Source organism: Bemisia tabaci, chromosome 2 (assembly GCF_918797505.1).
Source record: "Bemisia tabaci chromosome 2, PGI_BMITA_v3".
Lineage (NCBI taxonomy): Eukaryota > Metazoa > Arthropoda > Insecta > Hemiptera > Aleyrodidae > Bemisia > Bemisia tabaci.
Window position 1 is genome coordinate 2,258,316 of NC_092794.1, and position 18,742 is coordinate 2,277,057.

The window sequence follows — 18,742 nt, forward strand, 5'->3', positions numbered from 1 at the left end:
GCATGGGCTGAATTCCACTCGACTAAGTAAATATGTGTCGTCGCAACCCTCCGCAGTGTTGCCAATAAAATTCAATCGGGCAAAATGATGGTAATATGTCGTACCGCGTCAGTGGCGAGGCGCGAATGATCGATTATCGATATTTCCCCATTTGAAGCTATGGTAAAACATCGATTATTACGGTGTTCGCAATATACACCCTGTTTATCGATCTTTTTTCATGGACTTAAATGGCAGATCGCAATCGATACATCGCAAAGCGCACCACGCTTCTGGTCTCGTCTGAACCAAAGTTTTTCCTCCTGCACAGTTTTAATTAATTCAATGAACAGAGGATAGTGAAATTTCAATTTCTTTCTCACCCGTCAACCTCTGGAACGGAGCTCTCGAATGAGCCAACATTTTTAGGACCTGTTTAAACAGGCCTGCTGGGCAAAAGTGGAATTTTCAGATGGACTTGCGTTGCTTTTATTTTTCAGGATAGAATTTTGAACTCGACGACTCTCTGTATCTCACAATCAGCGCGGCTAGTTCGCGGGATGCCTACGGTGACTTTAACGCGCAGGTATGACAATGGACGATGACTGTCGACAAGTTGCGATTTTAAGCAAAATGGTACATGTTTCTTATCCCCAATTTCACGTAATACAGGGTTTGCGCGACGAAAATTACTGAGATTGATTCCTAACCAAGATTTCTGATTTTCTTGATGCGTAACTTCAAGCCTTCCGCTCATGAATATAACAAAAGTTTATACGTGTGTCAAATCGCCCAATGAATGTTACCGTACACGGGAAAAAATTAAATGTTGATACAGCATTTATATTGTTAAAAAATGTCCGACAAGTTTCAAATTCTGATTTTACACTTTAACAAATGCTAACGTAACTACGCCCACTGCAAAACGAACAAATTTAAATGTTATGCTAGCATTTTTGTAATGCAAAATCAGCATTTGAAACTTGTCGGACATCTTTTTAACAGTATAAATGCTAAATCAACATTTAATTTTTTTCCGTGTACAACAGTCTAAGGTATGAAAGTTGGCATCCTGAATCTCGGTGCTTTGGCTAGGCTGTTGCACATTGTTACCACTTGAACAATACAAGGAGGGGAGTGAACATTGCTCTATTAAGAACTGTTGCATGTACATATAGTGCACGATTTGATTCAAGTAGACTATCGCTCTCCTTGTGAGCGGGGAATTTCGACTTATTGAAACCAATGTAGACTGAGCACGTTAATTTCTTAGAAAAGAGTTGATCTCGTAATTTTCGTCGCGCGAATCGTGCTCTAAGTGAAATTCTGTATAAGAAACATGTGTCAGCATGCTTAAAATTTAAGCCTTTTTGTGCTTTGTCTACTGGTCCACTTTAAACTGTCCAGGTTTAAGGAGGTTAGAATTGGCAGTTAAAACCAGACGACAGGTTTAACCCCCCCCCCCTCCACCATCTGACACGTACATGTTAGGCACCTCTTAAACCCCCGTCCGTTAAGACCAATGGCGAGGCGTGAATGATCGATTATCGATATTTCCCCATTGAAGCAATGGTAAAGAATCGATTATTAAGGTGCTCGTTGCGAACACCTTGTTTATCGATCCTATCCCATAGGTTTGAGTGGGAGATCAATCGATATATCGCAAAGAACGCCACGCCACTGGCTAAGACCCTGACGCCTAACGTCGGATATTGCTGTTATCACAACAAGACAAGAAAATGAAAATAGAAAAATTGAAAGGAGGAAAGTATCACTTCGAAACGATTTCAGTCTAATGATGCAACAGAGCTTGGATGGCGAGACAGCAAGGTCGGTCGTTCGCATAAGCTGCGGCATTGCCAGATCACGGAGCGAAGCTACAAATTTTGCGAGCGTGCACGAATAGGACGGAGCGCTTTGGAATTGACACCTGCGCAATGCGATGAAACCGAAAGTGGAATATTAATGCAAACCTGTTCTCCGGTCCCCGCCCTGCCCTTCGCGAGATTTCATTTGTTACAACTTCTCCCGTTATTCGGTCATTTCGCTACTCGCCTGTCAACGACCGCTATCACGTTGCAGTCTCGATCTAACCCGGTATTGTGTCACCGACGCCAAAGAATCGCGCCACTTTACGCCTTGATCTTAGGCTACCAAGTGGGGCAAGTGTGCTTCCGCCTGATTGTTTTCGGACCCGCCAAATTTTGACGGGACAGTTCGATAGTCTCGAAGAGCAGAAACAGGGTGGTGGAAATGTTCGATTTGTTTACACTGCGTACATCGCGGTCCACGGTAATTTTCTGCCCAAAGTTCGGGGGCAATCACCGTTGGATCCCAAGCCACCCTAGTAGCAGTAATCGCGATAAGTTGCGATTTGAGCGAAGAATGTATCGCGATTTTATCGAGGTTTCATTTCAGACACTGTAGTAATTTTAGTAGTAATCGGCACAGCGCAAGTTGCGCTGAAAAAAATGGATTGCTGATTTAACAATTAAATTGTTGAAAAATATGTCCGACATGTTTCATATGTGCATTTTACAATAAAGGAAATCTGATTCAACCTCGGTGTGGTTAAATTAGCATTTTTTTGTTGTAAAATCTACATTGAGATATTGGGCACTTTTTTAAACTACATAATTGTTAAATCAGCAATTTCGTTTTTTTTTTTCCGTGTAACACTTGCGCTGTGCGAATCGTGTTTGACGTAAAATTTTAACGAGGGCACATAAATTATAATTCTTAAATTCGCATTTTGCCTTCCGTTTCAGGTTTCGAGTGACAGACCGAGTTTTGCCAAAATGGTGTGATTAAACCATTCCTTCACATATGTAAATATGCCACAGAGAATTAGCAATTGCCGAAAAATTGCAATTTATTTGTGTTGAATGAAGCAATGATCCGATGCAGAAGTTAAGAAATAAAAGAGAAAATGCTGATAATTTTGCTTGGAACTCCTTTTTTAGATACATGATACCAGCCAGCACACGACTCTCGAAATGCCTACGGTGAAATCCTCAGTTGGATTTGGTTCGGATAGGCAACTAAACTAACAGCCAGGCAAAGCGGCGAGTATCACCAAGATTTGAAGGCGCTCCGAGCCGAGGTCGTGTGTTTTAAGTTATCCACCGATGCATCTTCTATTATGCTACCATGCTAAGGAAAAATGCCGTATGAACCTTCCGGCGTTGCCAAATTTCCTCTGATTAAGCACGAATTGACCGGAAAAGTTGTGAATATGTTTCTTCCGATAATTATTCAGACAATTTATTTGCACTTGATTCTAAAATATCTGAAAATACCAAGGAAAAAATTTCATAACTTTCTTCTAATATAACGTTTTATCGGGGGACATTTGGCAATTCTAGAATGTTCATACGGCGTTTTTCCTTGGTACGCCAGTATCAGTGCGAATAATTGGACGTATTCCTGTCAAACAGAACTATGTGCTTTATGACGTGAGCCCTGCTATGCATATATTCTTATGGGTCTCAAGGCTCATGTCCTATTGCACATAGTTCTGTTTGATAGAAATACGTCCAATGGCAATTTGGTAAGTTAACGCCAATGTTCCTCGCAAAATGCTGGCGATTCGTAGCTTCTTGGGACTAAAACAAGGCAAGTTTTTCTTACACTGCTTCCTAGGAGCGGTCCAATCAGAGAGAGGATGGAGCCAGATCCTGAGCCACCTCCGCCGCCACCTGATGAGTCACCGGAATCTCCGCCATCAGCCTGAAATCAGTGTCAAAAGTTATCATAATGCTCCAGGAAACGTCGCAGAGATATTTGGACCTCCCCAAATTTTGGCCGGTGAAATTCGGACTCAAGGTTGAAATCTGACCCTTCCAATAATTTTCACCCCCCCCCCCCCCCCCCCCCAATAACATAAATATTATCTGAAAAAAATCATCAAAATCTAACTCTCATGCAGTCAATCTTTGTGAGGCTTTGGCAAGCTTTTCAATGTGGCACTAAAAAAAAAGCAATTCCTAAGTGCTCAATCAATGAGAAAAAGAAAAGAAAAATATACTCTTGAGATTCCAAGCTAGCTAGCGTTTATTCATTTATTTTTCCTGAATGGTTGTTCAACCTATGCTGGGACGAACAAGTGTGTTTGTACACTAAAAGAAGTATGGAAATTCCTATCACGAGTCTCCTTAACTTTTGACATCGTGATACTGTTTGATAAAGATAAGCAGACAGTTGCTTAACATCTAGTAGATTTCACCATTCTTTGGTGAATGCGTTTAGAGTTACGAAAATTGCTACCATGGAGTTGATGTTTACCATACTTGAACAATGGTTCAAGTAACCTCAGACTTTTCAGTACCTCAGACTTTTTTTTTTTTTTTTTTTTTTTTTTTTTTTTTTTTTTTTTTTTTTTTTGGGTGAGCTACTTTCGGTTAATACAAGAAGAAAAATACAAACCACGCGACTTCATAGCTTAATTGTAATGCCACCTACGGAACTTTCACGTATCCGTAGCTTGGCAACGCTGTAGCGGGCGGGGAGACTTTTTCGTGAACTTGCCATTGCCGGAAAAGGCGTGTACTGTGATAGGGAATAACATATCGACGGTGAAACTACCAAACCACGTATCTCGTTTGCGGTGTTTAAAAATCTACGCTCACATTTTATTTTTTTGAAGTAGACCAAATCAATATCATTCCTTGAAATTTTCACAGAATTTTCTCCGCACGAAGAGGAAAAATCACGGAAATTTTCAAGACTGGACGTTAAGTAGTTTTTCATTTAAAAAATAAAATATGACAGGAAGTTTGCGACGTTGCAAACAGAGATACGTGGTTTGGTAGTTTCACCGTCGATATGCAACTCCGGAGAAAATCCATGAGGGGGGCAAAACCGCTGATTTTGAATAACCCTCTTTCTCGCAAAGTCAGCAAAATTTCTGTCATCTGTAATATTTAATTCCATTTAATTTGTCATTCAGAATGGCTTAAAGTTGCTCTTGAGACGCTCCAATTTTCAAAAATTTCCGGGCGAGACCCCCAGACCCCCCTTGGCTCATAACTATATCCTCCTGTGCCGCCCCCACAAAAATTTTCTAGTTCCGCCCATGGTTTTGGTACGGTTCGCATTGAATGGAGCACGAATATCAACAGAAAAATCGCAAATCCCCAGAATCGATTGATTAAAGCTCTAGTTACTTTGTGTTCCCCTTCCCATATTGACCGAAATTTTTTGTTATTTTTCCTGTTACTTAAAGATAAATAAACAGGAATACGTTTTCCCGCGAACGGCCTCTAAATAAGAAGGCTCAGAACTACCATGCCGGCCCTAGTCTGGTTATCTCCGATTTGACATCACCAGAACAAGAATATGAATAATTTACTGCAAATCCATTTTGCCGGCAATGCTAGTGTAACAGTTGGATCAAAACCCGATAATGTTATTAAAGTCGTATTAGTCCATGTCGCGCATGCAGCCAAAATCAATCAAGAGGCTATGAGGGTACGAACATGTGTGCAATGTGTTGCAATTTTTCTCGTGATAAAATCCCATATGCTGAACTAATTCTTCCAAAGCGAAATGCAATAAATCATTGCCAATAGACATCAATGCGCGTATGTTACGCAAATGAGGTTGATGAGTTAGACTCTTAGTTTTGCAAGGAATAACGGCAGAAATCGAAAAAATTTCTCCGAGGCTTTTCACTTTTACGAGCTTTTACATCACTCGTTTGTATTATTGCCTTAAGAGAAGCCAGAGGCCACTATAGGTGAAAAAATAAAACATAAATTAACTCTTCCAACGCTCACAAAGCACCTGTTCCAAAATGAAATTCAATAGTTTAGCTCGCAAAAATGTACCTACATCTGCTAAACACCGCAAATTTACAACAGTTGTACCACGAAAAAATTTTCCCCAGTCCATAAATTGAAAAGAATGCCCACTCAGAACAAGACAATTTGACTGAAAAATATTGTACTCCTGTACTGTCGTGATAAGGAAGAACGCCGTATGAAAATTCGAGAGTTGCCAAATTTCCCTGGATAAAACATATGTATTTTTGAGGAAGCTAGTGCATATTTTTTATCGATATTTTTAGATATTCTAGATAAAATTGAGAACAAAAATTTCTGAAAAATTGGAAGAAAAATATTAACAAACTTTCCGAAAATTCGTAATGTACCAAAGGAAATTTAGCAACGCCTGAAGGCTCATATGGCGTCTGCCCTTAGTACGGCCTTAGTAGTGCCTTAGTATGTGGCATTGTAAACGCAACCGTTTGATTCTTGTCAAGACGCCTATCATTTTTTGTCGATGTCTCCTATTTTTTATTTTATCTATTTTTTTTTTTTTTTTTTTTTTTTTTTTTTTTTTTTTTTTTTTTTTCTTTTTTTTTTACAAGCTTTAAAGAGCCCCTATTGGCTAATCCCACGCTACCACCAGTCCCAGATGACAATGGTCTGAGACCATCAAACTCAGGTCATTTGGCCGGGAATCGAACCCATGACCTCTTGGTTGTAGGGTCAGCGCTACAACCAATACATCACAGGAGGCCGACATACGTTTCATGTACATAACATTTACATTTTTTTTTGTTTTTTTTTTTGAAATTCCAATGATTCTCACACTCATTCTTTATAGGCCCGCTACTGCAATAGTATCAGGTTGAGCCCATTAACTTGTCTCATTTTACCATCTGCTTTTGTAGGGTGAAATGAAGTGAAATATACTCACTCCACCTCCTCCACTGCTGCTCCCAAGGAGACCGGACAGAAGGCTCAAAATGTTTGAGCCTCCACCGCCACCGCCACCCCCTTCACCGTCCTCGCCGTCGCCGCCTCCTCCGCCTCCTCCGCCCTGCAAAAGTAAATCATTTTCATTCATTAACAAATCATTTTAATTCATTGAGAAATCATTTTAATTCGTTAAAAAATCATTTTAATTCATTGAGAAATCATTTTAATTCATTGAGAAATCATTTTAATTCATTGAAAAATCACTGTAATTCGTTGAGAGATCATAAAGAACGTTTTAGGTGCGACCTCTATTTGAGCCCCTTCATATTTTGCTAATACCCTCCGCTTTGCCTGGTAGTTAGTGAAGTTGCCAAACCAAACCCAACAAAGGTTACACATCTCATTACCTCCTTTTGCGAGTGTGGTATCTGGCATCATGGATTCGAGAAAAAAATATCTGTTTGCACTCCAAGTATGAAAGCTGTCTATCTTGTTTCTCTAATTCTGATCTTTTACATTTTTTATTTTAAAAGAAAATATTTACATCTTTCTTCATCTAATTGATGAGACATTCAGTCATAGGAAACCTTATCTTCTTAAGATGCTAATTTCAAATTTTTGGGGGCCATTGAAATGTTTTTTTCTAAAGAAACAAAGGATTTTACGAGTGGCAATGAAGCAAATTAAATTAAGGTCATAGTGTGTTTTTAGAGACTATGTTTCGTTTTGCGCCTCTTATCCATGGCCTGCTCCTCGAGAGCTCTCGGCGGTCCACGCCACACAGTGGATCGAGTCAATAGGAGGGGTCGGACAAATGGGCCTGTTGCATGCAAGAGATACAGCCGTGCGAATAGACTTGGTTGAGGTTAAATGACACGAAAATTACGATGGTCACGTTTAAAAAGCCTGAAATACACTCCTTACTGCGCAATTTGCGTTGTTAGGAGCGCGCTTTTTCAAATTTCTCGCGTCTGGGGGCAGTTTTCTAACGGAAACAATTAACGGCAACTCGAGGCTATTTCCGGTCCACTAAAACTGACACCATAACCTAAAAATCGGAGCTCGTGATATCGTGAAATGAAATGTAGAAGGATTGCGTTGGATATTTAAAAGTTGGTCGATTCGGTTACCGCATAAAGCGTATATGGACCACTATAAGAGATCACGTTGGGTTTGTAAACTGAAGGAAAAAATAACAACAACAACAACGACTCGGCATCTTCCGGAAATCACCGAGCCCGCCGTTTGCTCGTTTCCGGTAATTAGAAAACTGCCCCCATACGCGGGAAATTTGAAAAAGCGCGTTCCTAACAACGCAAATTGCGCAGAAAGGAGTGTATTTCAGACTTTTTTAATGTGACCATCGTAATCTTCGTGTCATTTAACCTCTTAAAAGTCTATTCGCGCGGCTGTATCTCTTGCATGCAACAGGCCCATTGTTCAAACTTCAAACGCTTATAACTCCGTTTATACAAATCTTTGAGGTTCCAAAAGTGTGGTGGCCGGGATCCGAGAAAAAAAGTGCTCTTTATCTCGGATCCCGACCACCACCATGTAGGGCTCAGGTTTTCATCGTTTTTTTAAAAATGTTCATCGTATTTCCGGCTGAAAATGACTCAGTTGTGAGCGATACGTCTCGGTTTTTATTAATCGTGTATTTCAGCCTTGTTTTCCGTTTTCCCCCTTGTTTTTCCACTGGAATCCCTCGTCTTCTGTAGTAGTGCGTTGAGAAATATCATTTGGACTGCATTTTGCAATTTGGACCTATAAATTCCGGCCCGGTTTAAAACAACGTATGTGCCATTAGCTTCCCTATGCACATAAGTGTTTTTTTCAGATGAGCCAGAATTTATAGGTCCAAATTGCAAAATGCAGTTCATTTCATTTGGCCATTTCCTCCGGTTTATTTTAGAGTACCTGTATAGCGAGAGTATGGACAGATGTGAAACTCCGAAAATCCATCAGGCCTTCACCGATGCTTCTGCGAATAAAGTTAGGGCCCAGAAACGCAGCCAACCTATGAATTTCAATTATCCAGAACGATTTACTAATACTATTGTTACGAACCGTCGTTTATTAAGCACGTGTTTGACTCAGTTTTTGCATACATTTACTCAACTTCGCGGAAGAACGCTCATTTCTGTACATTCTTGGCCATCGTGGTTAGAAATGGAATCTGCAGACTGGCAGTGAAATTTTGTGCGTTAGAAGTTGGTTAGAAGGGTGGCTGCACTTTTAAGCCCTAAGCCCTCCAAGAAGCGATCTGTCCATACTCTCGCTATACAGGTACTCTAGTTTATTTGAATTCCTATGTGAAAGTGATAACTTACTCCACTACTGCTGCCCAAAAGCGGGCCAACGAGATTGAGGATGGACGCGGATCCAGATCCTCCGCCGCCGCCACCGTCACCACTCTCTCCATCGCCTGAGCCCTGCACGCCGGCGCTTCCGGAACTACCCTAAAAGATTTCAAATTCAAATTGAGAAACACGACATATGCACGTATACATATCAACAACAGGAAACGAATAAGAGAAGAACCCCTAATAATATCCATCAGTGTTCGAAACTCACAGGCGCCAACGCGCCAAGTGCGCCTAGAAAATCGGCCTTGGCGCCCAAAAAATGAAGGCTTTGCGCCAACGTGGCCCCTAAAAATTGCCTCTTAAAAATCTGAATTTTCATATTAGGTGTTTATTCGAAATTTTCAGCACTACAAGTGAAAGCTTTTTCTATTCTTCACGATTCCATCCTTAGTGCTTTTGTCTTCCCCAAGTTACGGCTACTTACTAGTTCTGTTATGCGAAAACATCTTGCGTCTTTTTTTTCACTAAATGCGCCGTAATATATAGGCAAAAAGTCAATTTGGCCCCTAAAAAATCTTCAATGGCGCCTAAAATTGGGCTTGATGCGCCACATGGCTCCTAAAACTCAAAGGCGAGTTTCGAACACTGGTTTCCATGAACCTGTCGACATGCACTTTCCTGTGAAGGAAATATTAAGAAGATATTTTCGAGTAACTCATTTTCAATTCTATGATAATTTAAATAAAGAAAGTATTCATCACCTCCAAGTGTTACCTTTAAACCATAATTGGACACTATTTCTCAAAACAAAATCAAGAGACATCAGCAACTGCAATATTTCATGAGACAATTCACATGAAACGACAGTTTTGATTCTCGTGAGACTTGCGAGGAATTTGTCATTATATAACGAATATACAGGGGCTTTCTATAGAAAGCCCCTGTCCTTGCGGTACATTATATCACAGACATGTTATATCACAGGAATACAGGAAATATTTGGATGATATGATTAAACTGTACTCTTTTGTAAACAAAAACAAAAAAAAAAAAAAAAAAAAAATTAAATAAACTGTCCAGAGGCACTAAACATCAATTTATGTAACTTAGTGTGCTTCCGGGAGACATAGCCCAATTGGACACATTTATGCTAAAAGGAACTATGTGCAAGTGGAAATATGGGGTGTATTCGTGGTGACCTGGATAAGAAGCACTGTCAACGTGGATAAAGTTCCTTTAGAGAAAATGGAAAAGCGGGATTTGACATTAAATCAAAAGAAACTGAGCGCCAATTCGTGAGCCGTGGACATGTGACAAAAGCGTTGTGGACACGGCTCATGAGTTAAAGCTGAGCAAGAACGACATTGGAGACGCTTTCGTTGCCGCTGACGTCACGGGCGCTTTACAATCCCCATTGATTCTTATGGCCCGAGCACTAATGAGCACACCCAATCATTCCACTTAATTGCGCATAGTTCTATTTAGCATAATTATTTCCAATTATGCGTGGGGCTGTCATACTTTCTAGAACATGAAATAGTTTTATTTAGGGCGGAGCTACTTTGCTACTAACTAAATCAATTTACCGGAGAACAAAAAATTTATTGTAACTGAAGCAACTCTCAGAAAAGTCCATCCGACTGAGAGATCAAACTATTGCGATAAATGGACAGATACATTGATGGATCAGCATTATGCGTTTTTTGGGTTTAGGCAGTCGGAAACACTGTCTCCGTTTTCGTCTGCCATTAATTCTTTTGGGAAGGGAGCGGCCTATGAACAAAAATTGGACGTATTTCTACTAAACGGAACTATGTGCATTCAGACATGAGCCCTGAGACCCATAAGAGTATGGGCTTAACAGGGCTCACGTCATAATGCACATAGTTCCGTTTGATAGAAATACGTCCAATTGTTGTTCTCCGTACGAAAGAACGTAACTCCAGTCAACGGTTGCAACATCACATTGACTCAAACAATTCGATTTTTTTACAAGAATGTACCTGGACAATTTTCGCCCAAAATTTTTCTGATTTTTGCGTGAGATCGGAGGAAAAATCATTGATAGTTTCCGTAAGAAAGTCCAATATTTTCCTCGTGAAAATTCAATATGCGAGGGGAAATTTGGCAACATTGAAATAGTTCCGTTCGATCCGATTTGGACCATGTAACCTCCTCCTTGCTGGACTGAGCATGATTTTTCTGACCAAAAAAATGCACATGCTTTCTTTCATCATGTACATATTTTATGGGAAAATTTTCTCTGGGTCCAAGACTTCATTCTAGATCTACAATCGTTATTTTTAGGGAAGTAGTTCCTCGCTAATGAAGAAAACGGTAACACAGTCTCAGCAATACCTAATGCCTTTTGGTATGAGTAGAGCCTCCACTCTAGTTTGCACTATGACTCTTTTTTACCAAGCCATCAATCGAACATTTGATAAGAGCCCAGCAGACTGATCATTAAGATTAATACACAAATCTGTTGGCGGAGGACCTTGTCGTGTAAGGAGCTGGTTGCGTTGGACAGCGCGGGCTGATTGTTAAAATTGGTAGACATAGCAATAGATAAGGAAGACAAAATGGATATCGAGGGATCCTATCAGTGGAAGCAAATGGTTTTCATGGACGAATTAGTTTGTCCATAATTTTCTCCCTCAGTCTATAAGAACCACCCATTTCAACGAATAGAATCACTCAATACTCCTTATATCTTCTTTGTATATAGCTGTGTCTATCGATATCAACAATCTGCTCGCACAGGAGGTATGTAATAGACTAACTAACGGCAAAGACGAGTTATCCTACCGCTAGTACATCATTTTCTTCCTTTGTCTATAAGAACGACCCGTTCTAACCTATAGGATCACTTTATGCTCCCTATGTCTTCCTTGTCTATCGCTTTGTCTATCGCTTTGCCTATCAATCTCAATCATCAGCCCGCTGGATCGCTCCACTTTCTCTTCGTCTTCTTTGTCTATAGCTTTGTCTATTGATTTGCTATAATGTGCCCGCAGGTACCTATGCTATACGAATACTATATCTATAAGAACCACTCGTTTTAACCGATAGGATCGTTCCATTTTCTATTTGTCTTCACTGTGTATAGCTTTGTCTATCGATTTCAATTATTAAGAGTTTTCTCCGCGCAATACTGCGCATGCGCGATAATATCGCAGAGAGGAGGAAACTAAGCGTGAAAGTAGATTTGCATACCCTCACTTTACAGATATCGTTTAAAATCCCATCAGTGTCCTTGAGCGTTTTGCATGTGTCTCAATTGGACAGCGCTAATCCTCCTTTGATTGTTTCTTGAATTCCATCGGTGGCGCTCGGCTCGCTTCGAAAGCGTTTCAACACGACGCCGCGCCGCACAGTGGATCGAGTAAATTAGAGAGGTCCGGACATGAAATTTTTTACTAAAACTGCAAATTTTGATGTTTATTTCGTCACATTTTTCATTTCAAGGGGTTCATTAAGAAGAAAATGTTTCGAGAAAACCGATTTAGCCACTTTCAGAACCTTAAAGTTTTGTATAAACGGAGTTATAAGCGTTTAAAGTCTCCAAATCGTGTCCGACCTTTCCTATTGACACGATCCACTGTGCGCCGGGCGCACTACCGTTCTGCTCGGAACGAAATCCTGACTTGAGGCATAATCATGGCATGGATCGATGACGAGTGGCCGATTTTTACCCGATGATGGGCTTGTGAGTCCAAGCAGGTGACCACCGGGTCATCCTGCGACCCTGACCGCAAGCCGCATCGCAATACTTTGCGGCTGATGATTTTCATACGAATCATGATGAGTGTTCATTTGGAAAACAGCCGTGTCTAAAAGAATCATCGTTCCTCTCTTGAACACAATAGCCTGTGTCGCACTATCAAAATATTCCTTCAAAATGTCAGGGTCAAGTGCTGTGATTGGTCCAAAGTCATCGAATAGGCCAATCACAAGCTTTGATAGTGAGACACAGGCTTGTCACGCTGAGAAAGAACGCCGTGCGAGCATTTGAATATTGTCGAATTGCCCTGAATGATATCTTCAGTGGTGTCAGTAGCCATGTTTGTAGACGAGCAATTCGTCGAAAGTTTAAAATTGGGGGGGGGGGGGAGGGGGTAACATTTTTTTTTTAATGGGCACTTGAATCCGCTGTGGCGAATTGGGCGTGAATCCGCCCAAGTGTTACTTGTTTTTCCCTCGGTGATGTTCTCCTCAATGCCCTATTTCTTATTTCCTCCCCCGCCCCCCATTTTTCCTTTCTCCCCAATCCTTCATACCCCCCCCCCATATTTCTCCCCCCCCCTCCGTTTTTCTTTGCAAAATTTTCGTTTAATTCTTTAAAAAAAAGAAAAGAAAAAAACTATGATCTATTTGAACTTGAAAACTAAGCAAGTTTTTGCAGTGAAAAAGGAAACAAAACTGCTGATTATAGCCTCAAATTTCCTCTAGAGAGCATCGAATTATAAACATTTTGTCGGAGGAGGCTCCCCGGACACCCCCTGGAGATCCGCAACTGTTTTAGAGTAAAGGGGTGCAAATTGTAATGAAATAGGGGAGGGGGACCTCGTCAAGTGCCTGGGGGAGGGGGCTATGACACCACTGAAAATATTTATTCTTTTAAACGATATGCTTACTTTTCCTTGACATTTTTGAATAAACTAGACCAAATTGGGCAGAAAATCCACTGAAAATTTCCGAAAGAAAAGTGCTATAGTCTCTTAAGAAATCGCATTTCACCAGAGGACATTTGGCAATGCTCGAATGCCCATAATACGTTTTCCCCGAAGACGGCAATATAACGCCTTTGTAGGGAGACTTTTGGCACTAGGGATCAATTTCTGATTGGCTCAGCCATTTTAAGTTTTATAGGGCCATCTGACATCAAAAGATTCATGGCCAATTTCAGACCTGAACAAAGTGCCCGGTGCAAGTTACAAAGCTCCTTCTTGTCCGCGGTATTTTGTCGTTAATTTTATCTCCGTCTTGAAAATGAAAGATGCTGAGTGAGAGGCGTTTCAAATGTTCTGCATTTTCAATTGAGCAAATACGTCATACAGCATTGGCCTTTTTGAGTTTTTTGAGAAATCTTGAGGCCAAAATGACTAGTACGGATCGCATATACTTTTTAAAACAAGAAACTCAACCCTGCGCTTCTTTCACAGATCGTGAAGATACGAGTCGATTGCGGACGTTATCAATGCGATAATTGTTCTCTTCATAGCCATTTTTCATAAGTAACTTTATTTTTGCCTCATCTGTTCCAACAAACCCATTTGAAATGGGCTGAAAATCAGACATGATCATGTTAAAAGGGGTTTCTTTTTTATCTGTAAAATTGCATTATGTCCTTGGCATCTCACTGAGTTTTTTTCAGCAGGGTTAACCTACTTTACTGATACCTTCTATAAATTGTTTAGCTTTTTTAATGCAATTTCTTGTGAAGTACAAATATTGACCACTCACCACTGAGGGCAAAAAGGCTCAAACTTACCGATGCGCCTGCACTTAAGGCACCACTGCTAGCTCCTAACGCGGCAGTCAGAAGTTCTACTTTTCTTTTATCTCTCCTGACAGTTTTTCCTAGTTCTTGTAGGTCATCTAATGCCTTGTCAGGATGCTTCCTTTCCTTTTTCAGAATATCTAAAGCTGTGTTTATCACTTCTTGCTCGTACAAGTCTTCTAATTTTAAAGCGGCTACGTCTAGCGCTGCTGATCGCAGCACATCGTCGCCATTCTGAAAACAAAGAAAGTCAATGAAGTACAGATGTATTTATAACAATTCTTCAAATTATCAATGTTGAAGTTAAAATTGTTCAAGTTTTTTATGAAAGAAGAGTGGACAAAGTTAAGAGCCTGCCTCGCAATTAGGAAAAAGCAATGAAAATGTTGAAATAAAATTGCAATATTTTGACATCATTCAGTCAATGCATTCCAATTTTAAACGATCAATTAGATGAGCTTCAAGTAACTGAAACACAGGCACTTTGCACAGCAAATGAAACATTGCAACATACTTTGATTTTATAGCAAACAAATTCAGTAATAGCAGGATGTCCCTTCAATCGAGTGAGAGGCAACATACACTACACTCTTTTGCAATAGCAATATAGTCTTACCACGTAATGGAGAATTTGCATGCAACTTTTTACTGCTTCATCTGAAAGTGCATAAAGAGCTGATTTCGCAGTATTTTTTATAATCTTTTTCTGATATGGGAAATAGTATAAAAATAGATTTAAACGTGAGAAATTGCACCGCCTGGTGACGTCATCTGGCGGCATTTCCCATTTAAGCACACGTAGTTTAGCAGATTAGATCATTTTATTTAATTTCTCCAATAATTGTTCAATTCATGAACCAAAGGTACCCTCGTGATCATTTCACTCAGTGGTTTCCTCTTAAACACAAAATTTTAATTTCTAATTTCAGACACCTGCAAATTCTCTATTGAAACGTATTGTGATCGGTGCGAATTGGACCAGTGGGAAAAGTTGGATCTGGCAAAGGGCAAAAGAATGCACGAGGGTCTATCCGAAGATGAGGGACAATCCCCCTTTAGATGAGTAAACTATACATAATGACAAGAAATGTCCCATTAACGTAAAAAATCGAGCTCCTTTGTTTTCTCAGTTTTGCCGTGAATATTAACAACACTTTTACGTATGCGTAATAAAAAAAAGTAAATACGAAACGAAGGTTAAAATTCGACAGCATTGGTGTGAGATGTCCTTTTCGTGACAATATGTGACGTACGAGAGATACAATCTTCACGCTGAGCTGACGTGATGAGACACAGCTACGTTAAGAGGAAGGAGAGCCATTCTACCGTTCTAAGGAAGAACGCCGTATGAACATTCGAGAGTTGCCAAATTGCCTTCAATAAAATGCTCATTTTTGAGAAGAGTTCTGAACATTTTTCCTTGAAATTTCCAGAAGTTTTAGATCAAATTACAATAAAAATTACCCGAGAAATTGAAAGAAAAATATTCACAAATTTTCTTGAAAATTGCTGTTTTGTCGGAGGAAATTTGGCAACGCCTAAAGGTTCATACGACGTTTTTCCTTAGAACGGCAGCATTGCAGTATCTTCACACGTATGTACAGCTTTCTTGGCTCCTTGAGGTCATCGACAGATTCTGCCCTGTGGACTTATCAATTATCATTGAAATTTATAGACAAAGCTATAGGCAAAGAAGACAAAAGGGAAATAAAGCGATCCTATAGATGGGAGCGGTTGGTTGCAATTGACGAAGGAGGTAAGTAATAGATATACGACGGTGAAACTACCAAACCACGTATCTCGGTTTGCGACGTCGCAGACTTCCTGTCATACTTTATTTTTTAAGTGAAAAACTACTGAACGTCCAGTCTTGAAAATTTCTGTGATTTTTCCTCTTCGTGCGGAGAAAATTCTGTGAAAATTTCAAGGAATGATATTGATTTGGTCTACTTCAAAAAAATAAAATGCGAGCGAAGATTTTTAAACACCGCAAACGAGATACGTGGTTTGGTAGTTTCACCGTCGAAAGCTATCAACACCCAATAGTTAACCCATAATTTTCCTCTTTGGTCTATAACAACCACCGGGTTCAACCGGTAAGGATCGTTATTTGTTCCTGTGTCTTCTTCGTCTATAACTTTATCAGTCGATTTCAATAAGCAGCCCGCAGCCTCTGAATATGTGTCTGCAAAGGCTGAAACCCTAGACTATTCACCCGTCTTCGGATCCTCCTCAAATTTCGTGTGCCATTCCTTAGCGTATAACAATCTGTTTTCTGAGGATTTCAACCTCGGGAAAAATCTCATTTTAGCTGGGCAGCGAAGATTTGAAACCTTCGAAATAGCTCTCTTCGCGAGAAAACCTCTGAGCAAAGACCTTTTAGATTCACAACAGAATACATGAAGTATTTTCAAAATTAGATCATGTGACTGATTTACTTTTGGAGATCTGTATCTTTTTTGACTCTCTTGAATGCTGGTACGCTTGCGAATGTTTGAGGTTAAATCGGAGTCATGAATTGAGTTCGGCTCCCATAGGCTACTAAACCTACTACGTGGCAAAGCGTAGAGTATCACTTAAAAATGCAGGCGCTCCAAGGCCAGTATCGTAGGTACTTATAACATTACTCACCAATTGAAGCACCATAATAGTGTATTTTCGAAATACGCGTTGTTATCGTTTTTTCAGACATTTCTTTAAAAATTAAAGTTGATCTATTTGTTTCATTTCATTTTTTTAAACAAAGGCATTCCTAACATTTCAAAGTATCTTTTTTTTTCAAATTAACACTTAAAATAAGAGAAAGAAGTTACTCATAATTCATTTTATTCCCCTCAAGTACTCTTGGTTAACTGCGTGATAATACCGACTTCATGGCTCGATAATAACCTACATGCAGAAAAATAAACCGTCTCAGATGAAGAGAAATAACTTTCGTCGCAACGTAAACGAAGATTTAGATCGAAAGAATTCAACACGATGCGTCTTTTCTTAAACACGGCGAGTTCCTTCTTCAGCGCAATGCGAAAATGCCATCAGCGGGCTGATTGATATTGACAGACAAGGCTATAGATAAAGGAGACATAGGGAGTATGGAGCGATCCCATTGGTTGCATGGATTGGTTTTGATAGACCAAAAGGAAAAATGATGGACTAACTGTAGGGTCTCGTGTCGATTGCCGTTACTCAGTCTATTATTTACCTCATTTGTCCATTGTAACCACCCATTTCAACCAATGGGATTGCTCCATACTCCTTATGTCCTCTTTTTCTATAGCATTGTCTATCAATTTAAATAATCACCCCGCTGAACAGTTTATTTCTGATTTCGAGACCAAAAACGTCCATCATTCGAACGTAAGTTTGAGGCTGTAGCAGCGTCCTTTTTTTTCTACTCTAAAATTTGTTGGCGAATCAAAGCCGAACCGGTTGTAATTATTGTGCGCGAGGGTGATATTTTTTCGGTCTCACGCGGTGATATTTTTTGTGCAGTGACCTTGAATCGAATTGGGACGTCCGTTTTGCATGCTGACGAGAGGCATGTGATAAGTGACGCAATCTCTTATCGCCTGGACACACGATCAATTAATGATGCATTACCTCAGGAATGAGCGAAGGTGAGCGGCCCAGCTTAAGCGGTTTAGCCGGGTGACAGTCCCGAAATCCACAAGAGAAAGGTCAGACTCAGTTGCGTTTCTATTTTTATGATTATTTATCAAGTTTCCTCATCAATATAAACTGGACTGAAAACTAGACGTATTTATGCGAAAAGGAACTTTGCGCAAGTGGAAAGATGGGGTGTGCTCGTGTACCGTGAGTGTCAATATATGAACAGCTCAACTACTAGTGTAACAACAGTTTACAGGCTTTCTGCTTGCAACTAATGCGGATGCGTTGTTGACAGGCTCGGACTGGCCATAAAGCCAATCTGCCATTGGTGGATACGCCCATTGGCGCGTCGAAAACGCGCCCCTCTGACACATAGCAAAATAAGAAGAGAAAAAAAGTTACGACCGAGAATAAATGCGGAAAATTTCTTAAATAAACGGAAGAGGAGAGAGTTCGGAGTAAAGTGAAGGAGAACTTGCATGATAGTGGTGAACAGAGGTCCAAGTACTATTTTCTGAAGCGTAAATACTTTTCTGTAAAATGTTCACCTTTTTCTTGACATACAGGTGCTTTATCATACCCCTCCTTCATTCGCTATGTGTATCTCCTTAGAAGCGATGACCGGTTCGAATTTTAAACAT

At 40.1% G+C, this 18,742-nt stretch overlaps 1 protein-coding gene across 1 annotated transcript in view; it reads right to left on the bottom strand.

Moving 5' to 3' along the window:
- The window catches only part of LOC109035999 (uncharacterized), a gene marked incomplete at its 5' end in the record, with an annotated part of 42,791 nt that overhangs the window by 12,023 nt on the left and 12,026 nt on the right, over positions 1-18,742 (bottom strand). Inside the window, 4 exon segments of the mRNA XM_072296530.1 lie at positions 3,610-3,708; positions 6,682-6,804; positions 9,014-9,142; positions 14,484-14,726. Coding sequence (XP_072152631.1) covers positions 3,610-3,708; positions 6,682-6,804; positions 9,014-9,142; positions 14,484-14,726 — 594 coding nt within the window.